The sequence below is a fragment of the Acipenser ruthenus genome, chromosome 20, assembly GCF_902713425.1.
Source record: "Acipenser ruthenus chromosome 20, fAciRut3.2 maternal haplotype, whole genome shotgun sequence".
Taxonomy (NCBI): domain Eukaryota; kingdom Metazoa; phylum Chordata; class Actinopteri; order Acipenseriformes; family Acipenseridae; genus Acipenser; species Acipenser ruthenus.
Window position 1 is genome coordinate 7,094,880 of NC_081208.1, and position 24,085 is coordinate 7,118,964.

General features: G+C 40.3%; 1 protein-coding gene and 1 long non-coding RNA gene across 3 annotated transcripts; both read right to left on the bottom strand.

Moving 5' to 3' along the window:
* Positions 1 to 449: 449 nt before the first annotated feature.
* Positions 450 to 24,085, bottom strand: LOC117963786 (peptidyl-prolyl cis-trans isomerase H). Of its 2 annotated transcripts, none has more exons than XM_034904960.2 (9): positions 23,901 to 24,085; positions 9,941 to 10,005; positions 9,101 to 9,124; positions 8,321 to 8,365; positions 7,645 to 7,687; positions 2,202 to 2,294; positions 1,608 to 1,695; positions 1,197 to 1,237; positions 450 to 821 (listed from the first exon to the last, which is right to left on the bottom strand). In XM_034904960.2, exons 1-9 carry the CDS (start codon positions 23,964 to 23,966, stop codon positions 753 to 755), a joined length of 534 nt encoding a protein of 177 aa, XP_034760851.1. In that variant the 5' UTR covers positions 23,967 to 24,085; the 3' UTR covers positions 450 to 752. The 2 variants fall into 2 exon arrangements, with proteins under 2 accessions (XP_034760851.1, XP_058849365.1); XM_058993382.1 differs by lacking the exon at positions 23,901 to 24,085 and adding an exon at positions 10,243 to 10,373.
* On the bottom strand, positions 10,484 to 21,057 carry LOC131698851 (uncharacterized). Its single transcript, XR_009307861.1, has 4 exons — positions 19,061 to 21,057; positions 18,654 to 18,690; positions 17,214 to 17,263; positions 10,484 to 15,290 (listed from the first exon to the last, which is right to left on the bottom strand). It is a non-coding gene; the product is annotated as an uncharacterized LOC131698851 (long non-coding RNA).

The window sequence follows — 24,085 nt, forward strand, 5'->3', positions numbered from 1 at the left end:
TATTGCTCTAACTACCATTGCAATCATTTCCTGGAAGAAGTAGATCACAAGCAGTAGCCAACACCGCTGACTATTACAATGCTCTCATTTCTTACTGTTCCTGCCTGCCAATGTCTTTCTAAACACAATCAGAATTATTTTCATATTTGTCCTAGGCCAAAGCCCCTTTTATTTTTAGCCTGTACCATCTGAAGACTTTTGGATGTCCATAAATAAATCTGTAACTGCAGCCCTGAGAGCTTAGACAGGGGAGAGGTGACTTGAGTAAGGTAATAATGTGACGTGCGTGAATGTTGGCACTGTATTACATCAGTGAAATATAAGGTTCATTGAAAGGTTAAATGCTTCTCTATAAAGACAATTTCATGGGTTCACAGACCACCTCTTTTTCCTTTCTGAATATCTTTATCTGATTAATGACCCAGGATAATGAACTGTGGATACATGTATCAATCATGATTGTGTTTATATAAAAAAACAAATGACAATATTTAATACACAGCAACATTACATGTTATAGAGCAGAAATGTTCACGTCTGTTTTAAGGGTTTCTTAGGGGTTGATTCAATAAAAAAAAAAAAAAAATACAGGTTTGTTTCCCTGTTTTACTGCGCAATCCAAATTTGGCCAGGACAAGTCTCTCACTTAATTTTAGGCCGTTATTACAGTCCCTGAAATGTTAAAAAAAAAAAAAAAAAAAAAAGTTGTTATCAGTGTGTCTGAAAAGAGGATTTGAAGTAGTTTGTTAAAGTTACATCTCTCCACACTGTGCAATAACAATAGGGAGCTTTGGTTTATTGTTGGGACCAGTAGGGACGTTCTGAAAAACAAAGACATACATAACTATTAGAAACGGAGGCCTGGGTTCCAAACAAAGCCTTCAACTTTGAAGAATATAGACATATTGCAAACATGATTGTATACAGTATTACATTTTAATCACTCAGTGAGAAAAAATGCTACATTTTCAGCCTTACAGGGGATGCTTAAATACAGGTGATTAGAAAGTAAGTTTACCACATCAACGATATGGTGCGTTGATGTGGTAAACTTACTTTCTAATCACCCTGTATATCAGCCTTTAACTTTTGTGCCTCCTCTTTGTGAATATATGTGCTATACTGTAGCTCAAATGTTCATTTATTTTGTTTCCATATCGTTATCATATATTTTGTAATAATTCAAAAATATGTACCTCGATCTTCCTCATCACAAGTAAACCATCAACTATTTTACCTAAAAAAAAAAAAAAAAATGAACACTTAAATTCTCTCCATAATATATACTGTAAATATCACTTTATTATGTTTCAGAATCACTGTATTTCCTGCCAGGGAAGCACAGCTTGTTTTTATATTTAATTGAGTAAAGGGCAGGAGATTTCTAAGGGAAGTGTATTAACATAGCAGAGACTCATTAATCACTTATAAATCCGAGGATGTGCCTGTACAAAACCGACAAACAATTTGCAAGAAAAAAGTTATGGTTTTATTTCAAGTTATAGGAAAAGATGGCTAAAATATCCCAAACATGTTACAGATCTGTGTTTTACTTCAGCAAGAGAAATGTGTGCAAAAGATCACTCTGCAACAGAAGGCTTACTTACCAAACACAACGTGCTTCCCGTCCAGCCAGTCACATTTGGTACAGGTGATGAAAAACTGACAGCCGTTAGTGCCTGGGCCACTGTTTGCCTTGAGACACAAAGCAGCGCTCATTTGTTATTGTGATATAAAGCAAACTGAAGTAATAGACACACAAAATCATGCACACATCAAAATGAAAACTTGACACATTTTCATGCATTTCTCTATTAATAGAAGTTTCTTTGTTTTTTTTTGCTGTTGTTTTTGGTAGCACTTATATGTTAGCATAATTAAGAAGTCTGTGCCCAAACATGTAACTTATTTAGTGCACCAAGATGTGTCTTTTGTAGAGCACAGATGTAAATAATGCAGCTTTATTGAAATTAGGGGTGCACTGCATCTGTGGGTCCCTAGCCAAGATCATCAACTCTGCACTGCCAGCAACCTCCTGATTGTAAGCTCCTGAGTGTATTTACTGGATGAGCCGCTGCAGGACCGATTCAATATTTTTAAAATACAAATCAATCTACTAAAAACTGCATAGCATGCACAGGTAAATGTAGCATTGATTCATATGATATCAAATACAATACACGATAGATCCTTATCCTTACCATTGCTAGCAGTCCTGGAGCAGAGTGTTTAATTTTGAAATTCTCGTCTGCAAAAGGACCCCTGTAGATACTGCAGATCCCAGTGCCATCACCCTGTGATTGAAATGCCAGATGTTAACAGGTCAAACCACTCCGGTTTCAGCTTACCAACTGTATTGGATAGTAGAACTGAAGCATTGAATCTAGTCATGTAATCTCCAGCCTCTCACTATATCTGTGACAGATTGATATTACTGTGCAGGTTGGGTATTCCTATTCATTCAACATTACATTGTGAGAGCTGTATCACCCTATAAGTTTTTAAAGGGCGTATTACAGTGTTATTGTCAAGGGCGACATGTATTATACTCCTGTTTTACCACTACCTATACTGAATAAAAATCAGCACAATATTGAATTCTACATTTTAAAATAAAGGCTAACCATCTTTTATGACTTCAGAACAGCTGAAGAAATGCTGTATGGGGGGTATCTCAGATATCCGCAAACTCTTTAACACCTCTCCCTCCCCCGCACCCCCTCCTGCTCCAACCCCTACACCCACTACATCCCCTACTAACCCGCCCTCCCTCTCCACCTTCTTGCCCCTCTCAGACTCTGACCTCTCCTCCCTGCTCCAGGGTCATAAACCCACCAAGTGTGCCTTGGACCCCCTCCCCACTCACCTCTTTCAAGCTGCTGCTCCTGCTCTACTCCCCTTCATCTCCTCCCTCCTCAACACCTCTCTACTTTCTGGCATCTTTCCCTCTGCCTTCAAAAAAGCCTCTATCACTCCCCTCCTCAAAAAACCTACCCTCGACCCCACCTCCCTCCAGAGCTACCGTCCTGTCTCCCTCCTACCCTTCCTCTCCAAAACCCTCGAGCGGACTGTACACCGCCAGCTCTCTGCTTTCCTGTCCAACCACTCTCTGCTTGACCCTCTCCAATCTGGCTTCCGCTCTGCTCACTCCACTGAAACCGCCCTCCTGTCTGTCACCAACTCACTTAAATGTGCCCGAGCTGCCTCTCTCTCCTCTGTCCTAATTCTCCTCGACCTCTCTGCTGCCTTTGACACTGTTGATCACTCTATTCTACTATCATCTCTTGCTGACCTGGGGATCTCTGGCACTGCTCTGGCCTGGTTCTCCTCCTACCTCTCCAACCGCACTTACCAGGTAACCTGGCGTGGAGCAACCTCCACACCTCACCCTCTCTTAACTGGAGTCCCCCAAGGGTCAGTCTTGGGTCCTCTCCTGTTCTCTCTCTACACCCGCTCCCTGGGCCCCCTCATCGCATCCTATGGTTTCTCATACCATTTCTATGCTGATGATGCTCAGATTTTCCTCTCCTTCCCCACCTCTGACTCCACCATCTCCTCCCGTATCTCTACCTGTCTGTCTGCTATTTCCTCCTGGATGCACTCGCATCACCTCAAACTCAACCTCTCTAAATCTGACCTCCTTTTCTTTCCCTCCTCCTCCCCCTCCTCTGATCTCTCTATCTCTGTTCCTCTGGAATCTACCACACTCTCTCCCTCTTCCTCCGCTAAGAACCTTGGAGTCACCCTGGACCCCTGCCTCTCTTATTCCCAGCACATCTCCACTCTGGCACGCACTTGCCGATTCTTCCTGAGCAACATCCGAAGAATCCGACCCTTCCTCACCAACTATGCTACCCAGCTCCTGGTCCAGGCCCTGGTACTCTCCCGCCTAGACTACTGCAACTCCCTCCTGGCTGGCCTCCCTGCGTCCGCCACCCGTCCGCTCCAGCTCATCCAGAACTCTGCTGCTCGCCTGGTGTTCTCTCTGCCTCGCTTCGCCCACGCTACTCCACTACTCCGCTCGCTCCACTGGCTCCCGATCACCGCTCGCATCCAGTTCAAGACTCTTGTACTAGCCTACAGATGCCTTGACCAGACTGCACCCAGCTACCTCCAGACCCTCATCTCTCCCTACACCCCCACTCGACCTCTCTGCTCCGCCTGCACTAGAAGACTGGCTCTACCTCCACTACGCTCCCCTGCCTCCCGAGCCCACTCCTTCTCCACCCTTGCTCCGCAGTGGTGGAACGACCTTCCTACAGATGTCAGGACTGCCCAGTCCCTGACCACATTCCGGCGCCTCCTTAAGACTCACCTCTTCAAACAGCACCTGTAGAACTCCTCTGTTGTATCCTGGGACACTATCACCCTTCATTTAAATATGCTTTATTTTACTCTTATCTGCCCCCTATTTTACTGCATTTAATCCTGTACTTCAGAATATTGTAATCTGCCAAGTGTTTAACCTGTAGTATTTTGTACTTAATCATATCCTGATGCAACTATCACTATTTAATCATATCCTGATGTAACTTTCACTATTATCTGCTGTATTATTGAATTGTGGTTTGTCACACTTGAAATTATTGTATTTCTTGCTCTTATTGTATGACTTGTATTGTAACACTTGAATGTATTTGTATTTGCTTGCGATTGTAAGTCGCCCTGGATAAGGGCGTCTGCGAAGAAATAAATAATAATAATAATAATAATGTATTGTGGAGGTATATATATATATATATATATATATATATATATATATATATATATATATATATATATATATATACAGCTCTGGAAAAAATTAAGAGACCACTGCAAAATTATCAGTTTCTCAGGTTTTACTATTTATAGGTATGTGTTTGGGTAAAAATGAACATTTTTGTTTTATTCTATAAACTACTGACAACATTTCTCCCAAATTCCAAATAAAAATATTGTCATTTAGAGCATTTATTTGCAGAAAATGACAGCTGGTCAAAATAACAAAAAAGGTGCAGTGTTGTCAGACCTCGAATAATGCAAAGAAAATAAGTTCATATTCATTTTTAAACAACACAATACTAATGTTTTAACTTAGGAAGAGTTCAGAAATCAATATTTGGTGGAATAACCCTGATTTTCAAGCGTCTTGGCATGCTCTTCACCAGTCTTTCACATTGATGTTGGGTGACTTCATGCCACTCCTGGCGCAAAAATTCAAGCAGCTCGGCTTTGTTTGATGGCTTGTGACCATCCATCTTCCTCTTGATCACATTCCAGAGGTTTTCAATGGGGTTCAGGTCTGGAGATTGGGCTGGCCATGACAGGGTCTTGATCTGGTGGTCCTCCATCCACACCTTGATTGACCTGGCTGTGTGGCATGGAGCATTGTCCAAGTTTTCTTCCAGGACAACCTTGTACTTGGCTTGATTCATGCGTCCTTGTGATGAAGTGCCCGCCCCTGTGTGTATTTTGTGTGTTATGTGTTGTATGTTGCGTGCGTGTGTTAATGTTGGTGTATAGTCATTGGTACACGGGATATAAATGGGTGTGTGCAGCACGAGTATTTAAATTGTATAATTATATTTAGGCACGGGATTGCACTTCACGTGCATTTAAAGTATAGTATGTGAGCACGGGGTTGCACAGAATTAATTCACGTGCTGGGATTCAAGTGAATAATTAATTAGTAATTGAATCCCAGCACAACAGTATATATAGATGCACATTTCTTTTCACTTGGGGTTGGGTGTTCGAGAGTGGAGAACGGGAGAGAGAGAAGGAGAAAGAAAAGCAAAATAAAACGTAAAGTGTTTGTTCTCATCGTGTTTGTTAGTCTCCGTGCACCGTTTGTTAAGTGTTAGTTCGTTTTGTTTGTCTGTTTATTTTGGCTACAAGTGCAGTGTCCTGTTTTTGTGTTTAAAACCTTTTATTTTCTGTTCTATTTATTTATTAAATGCTGAGCGAAAGCATTCGCTCAGCTCCACCAAACTCTACCTCTCGTTTTGTTTATTTATTTCCTGGCTCTGGTCTGACGCCACCCACTCCGGCCGCCTTTGTGACAGTCCTTCACAAAGACAAATCTGCCCGATTCCAGCCTTGCTGAAGCACCCCCAGATGAGTCCAATTTTCAGCTTTGCCCAACACCTGGTCATCTAATGGTTAGACGGAGACCTGGAGAGGCCTACAAGCCACAGTGTCTCGCACCCACTGTGAAATGTGGTGGAGGATCGGTGATGATCTGGGGGTGCTTCAGCAAGGCTGGAATCGGGCAGCTTTGGCATGAATCAAGCCAAGTACAAGGTTGTCCTGGAAGAAAACTTGCTTCCTTCTGCTCTGACAATGTTCCCCAACTCTGAGGATTGGTTTTTCCAGCAGGACAATGCTCCATGCCACACAGCCAGGTCAATCAAGGTGTGGATGGAGGACCACCAGATCAAGACCCTGTCATGGCCAGCCCAATCTCCAGACCTGAACCCCATTGAAAACCTCTGGAATGTGATCAAGAGGAAGATGGATGGTCACAAGCCATCAAACAAAGCCGAGCTGCTTGAATTTTTGCGCCAGGAGTGGCATGAAGTCACCCAACATCAATGTGAAAGACTGGTGAAGAGCATGCCAAGACGCTTGAAAATCAGGGTTATTCCACCAAATATTGATTTCTGAACTCTTCCTAAGTTAAAACATTAGTATTGTGTTGTTTAAAAATGAATATGAACTTATTTTCTTTGCATTATTCGAGGTCTGACAACACTGCACCTTTTTTGTTATTTTGACCAGCTGTCATTTTCTGCAAATAAATGCTCTAAATGACAATATTTTTATTTGGAATTTGGGAGAAATGTTGTCAGTAGTTTATAGAATAAAACAAAAATGTTCATTTTTACCCAAACACATACCTATAAATAGTAAAACCAGAGAAACTGATAATTTTGCAGTGGTCTCTTAATTTTTTCCAGAGCTGTATATATATATATATATATTACACACTCATGTACACACAGATTAAACACCAGTACCTATTTCAGTACTGTGATTAAATTCAACAGTTTGTTGCTATTATTCATATCCAGCAGATGGCAGCATTAAATCTCAACACTGATTGCATCTATATCTGATTGATTCTATATATGATGGATTATGTACAGCCAATTGCTGCTAAATGAAAATGGCTTTGTTAAGGGATGCCACTGGTTAGCACTCCTTGAAAGAACAACAGGATTCATCAGAGTAATGAGATGGCATGCTGTGCTCATTAATAAAATCCTGCTAAACTTTAAAACAAGCTGGAAATCTCAGCTGTAGTCTGTTTAAGCCAGTGGTAACCAAGACTTTAAAATGCATTTCTTTAAATCTTATTTTCTTAATAGCACTAGCAATGTTATTGCTGGTCCAACTTCTCTTCCGTTTAAGATCGTCTGGTAATTTGCTCCCCCCCCCCCCCCCTATTTGGAATATGCAATCAGAAGAAAGGTTTAGGCTGCCTTTGACTTCATGTGTTCTAGTTCAAACTCCATCCAATGGTAGTTTATCTGTAGTGTTGTATTTGAAATATTTAACCTTAAAAAAAACAAAGTACCAAATAGGGAATGGATTTAAAAACACTTATCACTCCTTTAAGGAACTATAATAAGCAAGTAGGCAACACAAAACCTTACTTACATTTACAAAGTCCCCTCCCTGAATCATGAAGTCCTTAATTACCCTGGAGAAAGAGAGAGCGAGAGAGAGAGAGACAGTAATTAAAGACGCAGTAGGACAGAGGTTCCCAAACTGGCTCACGACACACCTTAACATAAAGCATCCGGACTAAGGACCCTGCCCAATGAATTCATACAAACAGAGAGCCAGGTAGGAAGTGTTTAGATAAGGATTTCAATCGTTTCTGTAAAAATCTGCTGTTTGTTCCCACATGGTTATACCATTTGCCATCAGGATAACCGTGCTAGACCTATCACATATTGCAAGTATACATTTCAATTATTTCTTGATAGAGTCAAGCTTCTGACGCCTTTACAAATGTTTGTGTTCTTAAACTAATCTTCAAATTACTACTACCTGATGTAGGGTCGTAAAAGATCAGATCTAATAAAAAAGAATGACAATTCTGTCCATGTTCAGGTGCAAACTTCTGTAAACTAATGTACATACTACCAGGTGTACCATAAATCAGGCTCTCTGTTTATTTCAGGTGTTAAATGTCTTTCTGCAAAAAGGAACACATTCACATCATTTTGATTTGTGGTACAGGTAGTGAACAGAGAACCTCCTAATCGGTATAATATATGATATTCGCCATGATGTTCTGAAATTCTGCAAGCTAGCTGCGGAACCTTACCTGTGGAACGTGGTTCCCTTGTAACCAATAGGGACACCATCCTTCCTAGTGAAAGAAGCAGACCACACGTTATTAAAGCCGCCCCTTGCTGGCGTTTCAGATATTTTCTTTACAGATGGAAATACACTAAAGAGAGTTGGACGGTCATCAGTATGATAATGTTTTGTACTGAAGGATGTATGATTTCCACAACCGTGGTACACAAAGACCCCTTCTGTAATGATCCTTTAAGATAATGTATATGACAGTCTATACACGTGTACTAAACCCACGAGCCAACTTCTAGAATTGACATGGCAAAGTAATGGGTTTATTATTCCACAGCTGGGTCAGAACCCCCTAGACCCCTCAGCAGTTACATTGGGTGTTCCAGGACATTATATCCACAACACAGCTCCATTAGTAGTTGTTGAAAGAAATTACAAATGTGGGTTTTTTACGTCCTAAAAAATGTAATCTGGTTTCCCAACCGACATCCCAAAATTACTGCCGACTAAGGACTTTCCATATCTAAAACTGAAAAAAAATGTGCACCACCCCACACCACTTTTTTAAAAAGATAAAGTTAAATGTTGGTGCTGTAAAAACAAAGGGAGTAAAAAAAAGTGTGTTTTGAATGCATATCCAAAAAACCCACATCTTTATATCACCTCATGGTTACCAGTAATACAAGAGCCAACATCTAGAACTGACATATGCACACATAACCCTACTGTCAATTGTTGTTTACTGCATCACTGTGTTCCTCACGCCTTGGGCTGTGCCTAAATTCGGACTTACCTGAATTCCCCAGTACAAAATTGCCTGAGGAAGACAAAGAAAAGGACATGTTAAAAACAGGCTTTTAGATTAGTAATCTGCAAACACGATGCTGTGTACTGCGCCCATCCCCTCCAAATATAGGAGGCTGTGTGGTCCGGTGGTTAAAAGAAAAGGGCTTGTAACCAGGAGGTCCCCGGTTCAAATCCCAGCTCATCCACTGACTCATTGTGTGACCCTGAGCAAGTCACTTAACCTCCTTGTGCTCAGTCTTTCGGGTGAGACGTAATTGTAAGTGACTCTGCAGCTGATGCATAGTTCACACACCCTAGTCTCTGTAAGTCGCCTACGATAAAGGCATCTGCTAAATAAACATATAATAATTCTTTAATCTAATCTAAAAACATGCCTTTTCTACCCATTAAAAAAGTGCCTACCACAATGTAACAGCGAGTAAAACAGGTTTGCATTATCAGCAAGAGGTGAAGTTTCTTCTTTTTTTTTTTTGTAAAACTGTTTTTATTGTTTTACCTTTTGCTTTAACAGACAATAACACTAAACCACAAGACAATGGGGGCTCACATTACAAGGTATTTGGACCTATGCACATATAACTCGTTATTCGACATTTCCAAAATGAGGAACACAGCAAACAGACAATCAAAGAGAAGATAAAACATGTACTTGTTTTTTTCAAATTGAGCTATTCTGCTTTTATCTTCTGCCAAGCTTTTTTCAATGTTTAAATAGTAAAGCATTAAGTTTGTCCACTGCTGGATGTTTTTGTTTTTTTTAATGTGTGTAATTGAACAGACTGAGCCACAGTTTGGTATGGAAAGTGGCAGTGTCTTCAAACTCTACCTGATATTTTCTGCAGTTTTGGGCACAACGTCGGCAAACAGCTCAATCTTCATCCGTCCAACCTCCTAAAAAAAAAAGAGAGAGGGTTAGGTTTCAGTTTTAAAAAGTTGCCCTTAAACAAAACCTAAACCCTAATGTAACAAGTTAAGGTTTGGTATTTCATTAAAAGCCAGGCAATTACATACATCATTACAATGCCTAGGTTATACACATCAGGGTGATGATAAAGTAAGATGCAGTACAAAAACTTTCCGCCAAAGAAACATGTGAAAATGCTGCATGACGCTGTTTTTTACAGTTACCTTGACAGATGGTGCCCATATCAAGCAGGTCATGTAATGCCACTTATGGGTATCAGCAGGAAAACAACGTCTCAAATGCCTGACCCAAACTGGGGTGTGCACCGACTACACCACCAGCTGTCAAGCGACATCTGTTAATGATTCAGAACAAAATAAATAAACAAACAGGATGTGGGCACAAATTGAGAATCAGACACATTCTTGATACAAATAAACAGAGCTAGAGTTCAAATACTGTAACTTGAAGTCATTTAGAGCCGCTTACAGACGCTTTATACATTATATTTTAGTGTTAGTTTGGTTAAAAACGGTTTTGCTCTTTGAAAGAATAAATGAATAAAAACCAAAATATGACAGGCCAGACCAGAGCATCTGGATTTTGAAAATGGGCACAAACAAACCAATATTACCAGATGTGAGGAGGTTTAGGACAGAGCTGCATTGTTTTAATGTATTTTTAAGAAGTGTTCTGGATTCTCTCAGTGGGTGAAAGGATCAAGTATTACACAGGTAAGATAGATTTTTTTGTGGTGCTGGGGTAGTTAGCGTGTGTTTGTGAAACAGCCTTTTGCATTTTAGTAGTGTAAGATTATTTTATACTGTAATAAAGGGTTTATATAAAAACCCATAAAAGTGGCAGATTTTTGTTTAAATTTAAGCCTTTTCTTATTCTTGTGTGTCGGGGGTGAGTGCAGTTTGTGATAATGTCTATTCTGAGCTCACTGCCAGGGGCATGGGATCTCACAGTAACCCATAACACCAGTGAAAACATATTGTTCAAGGACGAAAACAACTGGAGCCATGTCTTCCTGTCTGCTATTCTCACGGCATATTATCTGCTTAATAAAAAAATTAATTGTTTGTATTCAAATGCTGTGCATGTCTTGTGCTTGAGGGATGAAACTCTTTTATGTATAAAGGATGACGCAGCCCAGGGTCCGGAGCTCAGATGCACATCCTACTGAGACAAGCTACTCTATTTGTATTCTATTACTACAATAAACTAGACCTTATTTTTACTACCTTTACATATTAGTGTTTTTCTTACAGTAGGGGTATTCAAATTACAATTGGTCTCTATTAGTATTAAGCTTGTGAATTTTAACTACATTTCTGATTTTGTTTACAATAAAATGACTGGTATTTTTGTCCCAAGTATTAGGAGGTTAAAGTGTTTATGGTGTAGTGTACTCTGAATTAAATATTTTGGGTTTATTATTTGTTTTGGTAATCCAATACTTTTAAAACTGCCCGGTTATTGAACCAAGGCATATTTTTATTACTGTTTATAGATTTGCCAAAATACTGACCCAGTTCTAACTTGGAGTTATAGTATACATTAGTTGGCATGTGTATTATTTGACAGCTTGTATTTACTTTAGTTAAATTTAATAAATTAATTAAATGAATAAATAAAAAAAGGTTACCTGTTTATAATGGTACTAACAATAACTGGCACATTATTGCAGATTTAAGGAATAGTTGCAAATGTGTCATAGAAAGAGATCTACTAAATAATTAATTAAGGTTTGAAAGTTGTACTCACATGATCCATTTGGCTATGTGAAAGGGTTATAACAGTATTATACTGGCATATATTGTGCAATTTTGTGCTGTGTGAATGGGTATTTTAAGGAATTTTTTAAACGTCAGAAGGCTCAGTAGCGGCCTTTGTGTGTGAAAGGGGTATAATTAAGGGTGCTTTTGTAAACTGAATCGCAGGAGTGTCAGAGCGCACGCTGACCGTTCGTAAACTCCTGGAGTGCTCTGTGTTGTCGTTCGGAAAACTCAGAGATCAATTTCGGAGCGCTTGGGGCACACTCTGACCGCTCCAGCTTCAGAGCAGGATTCTCAGAGCGTTTTCCATTTCGTCCTCACTGTCAGATTGAAGATCTTGTAAAACATTACCAAGTGTTTTCAATCAGTGAGAAACCCACGACTTTCATTTTCAAACCGTTTAAGGTCGAAAACTAAAGAGAAATTCCACACTCTGAAGCACTCCAAAGAGATTTCTTGGACACTCTTTCAGGATACCCTTCCCTCAGATATTCCAGTAGTCAGACACTTCAGATATCTTTCCGTTGATATTTACCCCTCTCTGCACTCTACTGTATCTACTAATTTCAACAAAATTTTCGCTCAGGTAAAATCAGATCTGGACAACTGGTCACACTTCACGAATTAATTCCAGGCCCGCATCGCTATAATTAAAACAAATGTGCTCCCACAGGTTAGCTTTTTCAGCTCTATGCTCTCTTTATCTCCCCCAAGTGGATATTGGGACAAACTTCATTCCCTGACTTCCAAATTTATTTGGAGAGGAAAAAGACCCTGTACCGAACTTTCTACTCTGCAACGTGAAAAAGTATCAGGAGGTTTATCCCTTCCAAATTTCAAATTGTATTTTTGGTCATTTGTGTTGCGCCCGCTCACTATTTGGTTCAATCCCAACATCTCTATTGGTGACTACAAGACTAGATTACAAGACTTGATTTACTTAAATATCTCTATTAGGCACTGCAAATTAAAGTTCAGTCCAATAATTACTCGTTAATATCAATCTGGCGTGCTATGGAAAAACACACAAACTGTCAACTTAAAAATGGCCCTCTCATACGCCTATATTCCTTAACTTCATACAGACCATCAGCTATCTATACTACATTACTGTACTGTGTTTATTGTACTCCCTAATAAAAAACATTTGATCCAAAAAAAAAAAAAAAAAAAAATCACACAGGATGGAGAACCATGGGCTTCTACACAGCCATATATTTAATTCAGCCTTGGCGAGTTGTTAAGACTCATTTTGGATCTGAGGTTATGCTCTTTTTTGACTGTACACAAGTAAATGTGGTTTAGTTATCTGAAATAATCAGGTTAGCTTGGGTTCCCACCCACAAGGTCATTTCCTTGTTTGACAATATATTTGAATTGGGTCTCTGCCCTACCAGGAGCTTACAACTTTACAGTAACAAGACTCCTCTGTGTCCAAAACTGCAACAGCTACTGTACACAATCCTCTGGTAAGTAAAACTCATACTATTTAATATTACTAGGAGACTAGACATTTTATTGCACTACTATTATGCAAAGGTGATTCAAGAAGAATCAAAAATAAGAAGTAAAAAAGTATTTTTTGGAGTTCCTGGAAAAAAATAGAGGATAGTCCATTACATTCATAGAGGATTGATGGTCCAAAGGTTAAAGAAAAGGGCTTGATACCAGGAGGTTCCTGGTTCAAATCCCAGCTCAGCCACTGACTTACTGTGTGTGACACTGAGCAAGTCACTTAACCTCCTTGTGTCGTTCGGACGAGATGTAAAACTGAAGTCCTATTATATGTGACTCTGCGGTTGTTGATGCATAGTTCACCCCCTAATAAATTGCAGCTATTCCGCATATGAGGATGCCTGACTAACCTGCGGGAGATGCCGGTTTTGTTTGCAGCTGCTATTCTGGGACTGAGAGAGAAGATTGCTTGTATTTTATGTTTATTTTTTGGTCTTCTTTTTTCCTACTGCTGTCAGACAGACAAGTACAAACTACTGCTATTAGTAAATTGCTTTTTTTTTTTTTTAAATTGATCCTGCAAATGTCACAAGTCTTTCTTTGAATTAACGTGATACTGTACTTGGAATAAAGTCAGTGTGAACATAACTAGGTATTGTCAAACAACTCAATGGGCTTTTAAATAGGCCAAGCCTTTATTTAGAAGCAGAACGTACAAAAGAGATTGCCAGATGTTAATAAGCGACTCATCTTTACTAAAGCTAGAATGAAAAATGAAGCGTTTAGCTGGACACACTATTACAATCATTATAAGTAACTGTATTTACATGAATAAAGATGAGTCGCTTCTGCATTTCAATGAAAAAGTAAGACTTACAATTTAAAAGTCCATTTAGTTGTTTCACAGAAAAAACCTGTAAATCAAATCAACTTTACTATTAACGCGTTTCTCAGTTGTGATTGAGATACACAAATGGCTTAACAGGTATCAATTTCATTTTTTTAAGGAGAGTAGAAAAGCTGAGGTAAAACACAGAAAATCAGAAGACCTATTTATTATTATTATTATTTATTTCTTAGCAGACGCCCTTATCCAGGGCGACTTACAATCGTAAGCAAAAACATTTCAAGCGTTACAATACAAGTAATACAATAAGAGCAAGAAATACAATAACTTTTGTTCAAGTAAAGTACAAGTTTGACAAACCACAATTCAATAATACAGCAGGTAATAGTGATAGTTACATCAGGATATGATTAAATAGTGATAGTTACATCAGGATGTGATTAAATACAAAGTACTACAGGTTAAAAACTTGGCAGATTACAGTATTCTGAAGTACAGGATTAAATGCAGTAAAATAGGGGCTGATAAGAGCAAAATAAAGCACATTTACATGAAGGGTGATAGTGTCCCAGGATACAAACAGAGGAGTTCTACAGGTGCTCTTTGAAGAGGTGAGTCTTAAGGAGGCGCCGGAATGTGGTCAGGGACTGGGCAGTCCTGACATCTGTAGGAAGGTCATTCCACCACTGCGGAGCAAGGGTGGAGAAGGAGCGGGCTTTGGAGGCAGGGGAGCGTAGCGGTGGTAGAGCTAGTCTTCTAGTGCAGGCAGAGCGGAGAGGTCGAGTGGGGGTGTAGGGAGAGATGAGGGTCTGGAGGTAGCTGGGTGCAGACTGGTCAAGGCATCTGTAGGCTAGTACAAGAGTCTTGAACTGGATGCGAGCGGTGATCGGGAGCCAGTGGAGCGAGCGGAGTAGGGGAGTAGCGTGGGTGAAGCGAGGCAGAGAGAACACCAGGCGGGCAGCAGAGTTCTGGATGAGCTGGAGCGGACGGGTGGCGGACACAGGGAGGCCAGCCAGGAGGGAGTTGCAGTAGTCTAGGCGGGAGAGTACCAGGAGCTGGGTAGCATAGTTGGTGAGGAAGGGTCGGATTCTTCGGATGTTGCTCAGGAAGAATCGGCAAGTGCGTGCCAGAGTGGAGATGTGCTGGGAATAAGAGAGGCAGGGGTCCAGGGTGACTCCAAGGTTCTTAGCTGAGGAAGAGGGAGAGAGTGTGGTAGATTCCAGAGGTACAGAGATGGAGAGATCAGAGGAGGGGGAGGAGGAGGGAAAGAAAAGGAGGTCAGATTTAGAGAGGTTGAGTTTGAGGTGATGCGAGTGCATCCAGGAGGAAATAGCAGACAGACAGGTAGAGATATGGGAGGAGATGGTGGAGTCAGAGGTGGGGAAGGATAGGAAAATCTGAGCATCATCGGCATAGAAATGGTATGAGAAACCATAGGATGCGATGAGGGGGCCCAGGGAGCGGGTGTAGAGAGAGAACAGGAGGACCCAAGACTGACCCTTGGGGGACTCCAGTTAAGAGAGGGTGAGGTGTGGAGGTTGCTCCACGCCAGGATACCTGATAAGTGCGGTTGGAGAGGTAGGAGGAGAACCAGGCCAGAGCAGTGCCAGAGATCCCCAGGTCAGCAAGAGATGATAGTAGAGTAGAGTGATCAACAGTGTCAAAGGCAGCAGAGAGGTCGAGGAGAATTAGGACAGAGGAGAGAGAGGCAGCTCGGGCACACTTAAGTGAGTTGGTGACAGACAGGAGGGCGGTTTCAGTAGAGTGAGCAGAGCGGAAGCCAGATTGGAGAGGGTCAAGCAGAGAGTGGTTGGACAGGAAAGCAGAGAGCTGGCGGTGTACAGTCCGCTCGAGGGTTTTGGAGAGGAAGGGTAGGAGGGAGACAGGACGGTAGCTCTGGAGGGAGGTGGGGTCGAGGGTAGGTTTTTTGAGGAGGGGAGTGATCGAGGCTTTTTTGAAGGCAGAGGGGAAGATACCAGAAAGTAGAGAGGTGTTGAGGAGGGAGGAGATGAAGGGGAGTAGAGCAGGAGCAGCAGCTTGAAAGAGGTGAGTGGGGAGGGGGTCCAAGGCACACGTGGTGGGTTTGTGACCCTGGAGCAGGGAGGAGAGGTCAGAGTCTGAGAGGGGCAAGAAGGTGGAGAAGGAGGGTGAGTTAGTAGGGGTTGCAGTGGGTGTAGGAGTTGGAGCGGGAGGGGGTGCAGGGGAGGGAGAGGTGTTAAAGAGTTTGCGGATATCTGAAATTTTAGAAGAGAAGAAGGAGGCAAAGTCATCAGGGGAGATAGAGGAGGGAGAAGGAGGGGGGGAGGGTTTAGGAGGGAGGAGAAGGTAGAGAATAGTTTACGTGGGTTGTTAGTGGAGGCTTGGATTACAGATTGGAAATAAGCACATTTAGCAGAGGAGAGAGTAGAGGAGAAGGAGGAGAGGAGAGTGCGGTAAAGGTCTAGGGCAGCAGGGAGTTTGGTTCTCTTCCATTTCTTTTCAGCAGATCGCAGTGTGATTCTTGCCGAGCGGAGCGCAGAGGAGAACCAGGGATGGGGAGGGGAGGGGCGAGCAGGACGGGAGGTGAGGGGACAGAGGGAGTCGAGGGAGGAGGTGAGTGAGGAGAAGAGGGTGGAGGTAGCAGAGTCTACGGAGAGTTGTGAGAAGGAGTCGATAGGAGGGAGGTGAGAGAGAGCAGTGGAGGCAAGGACAGAGGGGGAGAGAGAGCGGAGGTTACGGCGAGAGGTGACAGTGGGGGTAGGAGGAGTAGGGAGAGGGGGGAGAGACAGAGAAAAAGAGATGAAATAGTGATCAGAGAGGTCCAGGGGGGTGACAGAGAGGGTGGAGGGGCAGCAGGCCCTGGAGAAGGTGAGGTCCAGTTGACGGCCAGCTTTGTGGGTAGGAGGGGACGGAGAGAGACAGAAGTCGAAGGAGTGCAGGAGAGGGAGGAATCCAGCAGAGTGGCTGGGGTTGGAGACATATATGCAGTAATTTATAGATAAGCAAGTAATTTTTTTTTATTATTTATTTTAACGTTTAAAAACTATATATTTTTACAGTTTAAACTATATATTTTTTAAAGTTTAAACGTACACATAGTTTTGCTTCAGGCACACACACTCTCCTGACTTACCCTGCACTCCAAGTAGAAGTCACTGGGGACCCCTCAAACTCAGTTAGCTACTGTTAAAAAAAAAAACGTTCAAAGATAAAATAAGAAAATGGGAAACAGTTCAGCCGTATCGTTTAAGCAAAATCTGAAAAAACATTTATTTTTATATTACAGGGGAGCATTGCTAGAAGAGGTCCCAGGGAAGTGTTGAAGAAAGAGAAAGCAACGTCAAGAAGATTACCCAGCGTGCCGTGGTCTTCAGCTGTGACCCATAAAACAGAATAATGGTTATTCTAAAATCAACGGGAGAGCTACAGAGCACTGTTCATGACAATACCTCTGTGTTCCTGTACCTCTTCTTTTTCAAAGCAGGGCTAAACTGCTTGGTGATGACAATCAGCCATAGGAGCATGCGTAGATCCTTGATGGGCTTCTTTGGCATCTCCCTCTTCCTGGCTGACCTGATGTTCCTCTGCTTTTTGGCAGCCATGAAGTTCAGAAGCAGCCTATTCGATTCCCTGTGCTCTATCGTGTCCTACTTTTCCAGTGCCTACACCAAGCTGCCTCTGCCCATTGTCATTCTAGGGGGCATCGACCATTTCGTGAACCTGTCTCGCAGTGGCTTCCCAGTGTCTCGCAGCCGGGTATTCCTGTATAGTGTGGAAGTTCTGATGGTTTGGGCGTTCGCCATATTCGACTCTATGCATACTATCATCATTGAAATTCAGAAGATGGATCTCCCCAATAACCAGAGCGCCTTTATATGCCCAATCTACAGCTCCAATACAGTCAACTTGTTCTGTGTGTCGGTGCTCGTCTTCACATGCTGCTTGGTTGCCCTCTGTTGTAAACCACTGCTGCTCTTTCAGAGGATTTTCCAAGCCAAGGACCAGGATAAGAAATCACGGGCTGAACCGCTGCAAAGCGATTTGCCCTTTCGCTACAGCAAGCTTTCTGATCAGGAAGAGGACATGGAGGCCCTACTGAATCAGCAGCAGCAGCCACACAGCAAGATCATGATGCTTCTCCTCAGCATCAACATGGACTTCTTGGTGAATTGGGGAGTCTTCCTGGTGGGGAGCACCATCACCATATTCTGCAACCTAGCTGCTCCTTCCTACATAAGCATGAATCTTCTGTGGCTCTTGTGTGCCAACAGCTTCCTGGTCGGTCTGGTCTACTGGATACAGGCTGACAGGGTGGGGCCTCTCAATGACTTCCCTGATGACATCTGTAAATGGAACTTCTACTGGCTAATCAACAGACAAGCTTCTACCCTACAGGAAAAGGTGTCCCATAGTATCTATACCTTATCTGACAAGATGCATAAAAACCCCTCTCTAGTCTAAAACCAGCACAATTCTGCAATACACTGAACAACAAGAGTACTCAGGAATATCGTTTCACTGCACCAAGTATCAGACTATATTGCACACAAAAATTAAGTATGAACTATCTTACCAGCAGCTCTGTAAAGCCGTTTCAGAAGTCTTGGTATCTAAAAGCAATTAATACTGTACTGTTTATTGTTGTTTGAATAATAAACCAACTTATAAAATGGGTCTTTTAAATATTCTATCTTGATTGGTCAAAACAGGTCACATGGGGGTGTGACTATTATAGCATATTCCCATGGGTTGAAACTTTTTTCAAAAAGGGGCGAATCACTTTTTGCCACTAGAATTTTGAAAAAAAAAAAAAAAACAGTAGCCATATTTTAATTTATACTAATAAACATGACTAACCACATTTAATGTATCACTTTGAAAAAACTGGTAGCCATATTTAAATTCGCAATAAAGATGATTGACGAGGTATATTGATTTGTATCTTTCGGGAAACCAAATACTGCTAGATATTGAACTTACCGAAGCACAGCTTCTGGATATAGAAGGCAAAGAAGGTCTACGTGATTGTCCTGCTGCACTTCCTCAGACAACGACAACAATGAATCAAACACCACGTTGCTCGAAATAGCTTGCTGCAGCGCCACCTACTGCTCAGAAAAGGGCATGTAAATCTTCAAAGCTGCAATTTCAATGGCAGTGTTCAATTTAACATCTAGAAATAAATAGTGCTTCTTGTTTTGAATCAGTTCAAAGTTTATTAATAATAATAATAATAATAATAATAATAATAATTTTTTAATGAATGCATTTTTTTTTTAAGGGACTATTTTTTAGGTCAGAGGCAGAAGTATATTTAATAAAAAAATATTTTCTGTTAATTAAAACATGTTTTTATGTTTTTTGTCTTATTTTTATTATTACTATTTAGTCAGTTGAACCATTTTATAAGCACAATAAGGCACGGCTCGTGACTTATAACGCACCCGGGGCGTGTGGATATTAGAGTATATCATAGGGTTACCATATGGCTCCAGATTAACCGGACGCTTCGAGACAGACCGGGATTTCAAAATTCCCCCTAAATTGAAAGTAATTCACGTATTAATGAGCTCCACCTTTGCTGAGATTAATTCTGCTGTGGTGGAATTGCTTGGGCGCAGCAAACAATTCACACTGATCAGCTGCTTCTGATCAGATCTTAATGAACGAATAGCTAATTTATCGATAGAGCAACGAGATGATGATGCGATTGTATTTGCAGAATAATATGGCCGATTGAATTTTAACAAACAGAAAAAAGATAGGGACTGGCTGCAATTCATTCTTAGTTTAATACAATTATTTGACGCGCATGCGGGTATTTAAGCACCATTCTTAATTGTAGCTAAGGATGGTTCATTTACACCTTCATTTATTTCAATTTAGGGGCAAGTTTGAAATCCCGTTCTCTCACAGCATCTGGTTAATCTGGAGCCACATGGTAACCCTATATATCACACACCCTGTCATGCCTTACTGCTTATGTATCTCAGAATATGAAATATGAAGTTCTCTTACTCGTGGGTGAAGTTAGAGTGGATGGCAAGCACTGTACTACTAACGATGTGAATATTTTAAGCACACAAACACAGCTATTACCCCAAACAGCTCTTTTATGAATACATTACCAGCCAGATACCCTAACCTCTTTCCTTTTGGGATTCCAATCTGTAAACAATATTGTGTCTCCAGAATCAGTTTTTAAGCAGTTGAAATAGGCCTATATCTGAAGCTTGTATAGAGTACTATACTAGAAATTCCTTTTAAGTCCTTTGTTTTATATATGTTGTATTCAATTTCATTAAAAAAATAGGTTGTAATAACCCAATAAATAAAAAGAGATTGATGCAAAAAAAATTCATGTATTGTAGCCTGAATTTCATATATTAAATTGTATGTTCAATTTAATAGTTACATATTTGTAAGCATGTTAGATATTGACTGTATGGGTGCCATACCCAGTTACTAATAAAATTCTTTGGAAAAATTGAAATATTTTTTAATGATTTTAAATTGAGGTTTGTAATAATGTTACATCCATGATGTTTTTTCTGATAACATTTTTGCACAAAATTTGATTTTTTCTTCTAGAGTATGTGAAGATAAAGACATAACGCTTTGTAATATTGGTTTCCTAATTGATTCAAAATTACAGCTATGCCCAAAAGTTTTACATCACCTACAATTTTAGGATTGAGACAATTAAAAAGAAAAACTATATGAACATAATTTAGATATTTTATTTAACATTGTAGAATCTTAGAAACTACAAAGTGATATCGCAAAATACCGGAATCCGTAATAATAAAGTATATTAAAACTACAAAGTGGTATGTAATTCAATGTTAGCATAACACTATTCAGCAGGTTTCATTCGAATATACTTAGAACTAGTAATTCAAATTAGAACACAATGTACATTTTATAAAGTACAGATATACACTACCGGTCAAAAGTTTTAGAACACCTCAATATTTCCAGTTTTTATTGAAATTTACGCAGTTTAATGTCTCAATGTACTCTAAAATTAAAGCATAGAACAAATAAACAATTGGAGATAAAAAAAGAAATCATGGAATCGTTTTGTTTAACAAAATTTAATCTAAATTTTTGACTCATCAAAGTAGCCACCTTTTGCAGATATAACAGCCGAACACACTCGTGGCATTCTTTCTACAATGGAAATTAAATATTGTATGGAAAGTTCTTCCCAACACTGTTGCAGAAGTTCCCACAAATGTGTTGCACTTGTAGGTTGCTTTGCTTTCACCCTTCTGTCCAGTACATCCCAAACCAGCTCGATGGGGTTTAAGTCTGGAGACTGTGCTGGCCATTCCATGATTTGAAGCCTACCGTCTTGTTCTTTTCTTCTAAGGTAGTTCTGACATAGCCTGGAGGTATGTTTTGGGTCATTATCTTGCTGTAGGATGAACCCCTGACCAACTAGGCGTATACCAGAGGGTATTGCATGGCGCTGCAAAATGCTGTGGTAGCAGTTTTGGTTCAGGGTGCCACTCACTCTGTGCAAGTTGCCGACTCTGGATCCAGCAAAAGAGCCCCAGACCATCACGCTTCTTCCTCCATGTTTGACAGTTGGTGTCACACACCGAGAAACCATCCTTTCGCCTACTCGACGGCGTACAAAAACCCTGCGTGATGAACCGAAGATTTCAAATTTTGATTCATCGGTCTATAAGACCTTCTTCCAGTCTTCAATAGTCCACTGGCGGTGCTTCATGGCCCAGGCAAGCCTCTTTTTCTTATTTTGCCATCTTAGCAATGGCTTTCTTACTGCCACTCGACCTGTCAAACCTGCAGCTCGAAGTCTTCTCTTCACAGTTGAAACTGAGACTTGCTTACTTCGACCAGTGTTAAGCTGTGCTTGAAGCTGTTGTCCTGTGAGCCGCCTATCACGCAAGCTGTTGACTCTCAGAAACTTGTCTTCTGATTCTGTTGTGGCTTTGGGTCTGCCAGACCTCTTCCTGTCAGAGTTTCCTCCAGTTTCCAAGTGCCTTTTGATGGTGTAGCAAATTGTACTCACTGACACCTTGGCTTTCTTTGCAATTTCTCTAAAGGAAAGACCTCCACCTTTAAGGGTTATAATGGTCTGTCTGTCTTCCTTTGTTAATTGCCTTTTTCTCACCATTATGAGAGCAATATACTACTTCCTGCAGTACAATACTGTACTGCAGGAAGTACAAATAATGCTTAAGAGGGTGTAGTAACACAATCTGTTCCAACACTGCTTTTATACAGACAGAGGGTTTGTAAGTAATCAACAAAAGTTGGGACACCTGTAGGAACTGTTAGCATCAACTTTCAAGGCTTAATTTACTTCCATTGCTGCAGAACAGCTGTAAGTTGTTAACCCATTACTTGTTCCCTGAAAAAGGCCTTTTTGTATAACTCTGAAATGTACATTATTTTTCAGTTTTTGGTAACCTAAACTTTTTTTTTTAACCTCTGGCTGTTTACCGCGCGACCTTTGTACCATTTCAGGTTATTCACTGGACTTGAACTGCTTAAATTTCAATAAAAACTGGAAAAATGGGGGTGTTCTAAAACTTTTGACCGGTAGTGTATATTTTATATATATATATATATATATATATATATATATATATATATATATATATATATATATATATATTCTTTTTACCCTGTTCTCAACAATGATAAAACCATTGAAAACGTTTCCTGCACCCACTGCCACCAAACACTGGACAGCAACAGACTACTTGCCGGATTTCAGCGTTTTTGTGGAATTTGTTGTATAATTACTGCAGAGAACAATGATCCATTTGAATGTGACAAAACTAGTATTTTCTGCTTTAATAAATATTACATTTAAAAAAACACAGAGCCCAGCCTATTATCATAGCCTGTCATAACTCGATCACAATGAGATCACATGTAGTAATGTCACAGCATATTTATAGAAGAAGCTGTGGGGAAAAAAAAGCAGTTCTACTATTTAGCTGTCATATATTGTTCACACAAAGAAAACAATTACCTAAATAAAGAGCCTTTTGCTTGTAATGCCATCTAACCTGTATATAATTTATGATCAAGCAAATTAGTAGAACCTTGCTCACCAATTGCATAGGGCAGCTTTGCTTTTACAATATAGAGAGAGGCTAAATAATTAATATATTTATTTATGTATGTACTTATTTTTATCTAGATTATACATATTCATATGTTGTTTTTTTCTGACTTTATGTGAACGAAGACACAGATTCGCCTGTTTTCTCATTGGAAATAGGTAAATTTCAAAATATCACTGTCCTGGTCACAAAAGCAAAGTTTGTGGGGAATAATAGCCATTTTCTATACTTTTGAGGCATAAGCAATTAGGAAATAACACGTACTACCCAGGAACAAAAATTGTGTTACATAGTGTATTTAGTAAATAGCTTTTTTCTAAAAAGAGCAGTCCCAAAAGTGCGCTGGAAACAAAACACAAATCACATTAAGAGCTGAAAATAAACAAAACAGTTTCTCCCTTAATGTATCAAGCTACCACGATTATGGTTTTGTGGAATATAATAAATTCGCATCTTTGCTGCGCTTTCAATTGGAAAGCGTGCGCTCCATTTATTTATGTAAATACATCTTAACACCAGGCGAGTAAAACAATTTGTTAGGTAATGCCTACCCCTACTGCTACGAATTGTATTTTCTCAAATATATACATTTTTCAGCTAACTATCGATTCATTTGTTTACTCTCCGTAAGAGAACCATAACGTATACAGTACGTACACAGTAGTTCACTCACGTGTGTGTAGTCAATTTAATTTTTTTAAAATTCCACTTACTTGCCCTCCTATGGTGACGTCAAAGAACACTATAGGATTGTTCGGGTTTGAAACTGGTAACGCCATGACAGCTTATTGGGGAAAAAGAATATTTAAAAGTGTCTTCTTTAAAAACACACTGAATCGAAAAACACACTGGACATGAACTTCTTTCAAATGAAACAGTTCGCAGCTACGGCCACCGG

What these genes read in the sequence shown, in the direction of transcription:
- LOC117963786 (XM_034904960.2), bottom strand. Translation starts at nt 23,966, where the DNA reads ATGGCGTTACCAGTTTCAAACCCGAACAATCCTATAGTGTTCTTTGAC. An exon ending in AAGGGAACCACGTTCCACAG is followed by an intron (nt 7,688 to 8,320) that starts GTAAGGTTCCGC and finishes CTCTTTCTCCAG; the next exon opens with GGTAATTAAGGACTTCATGA. An exon ending in TTGTGATGAGGAAGATCGAG is followed by an intron (nt 822 to 1,196) that starts GTACATATTTTT and finishes TTTGTTTTTCAG; the next exon opens with AACGTCCCTACTGGTCCCAA.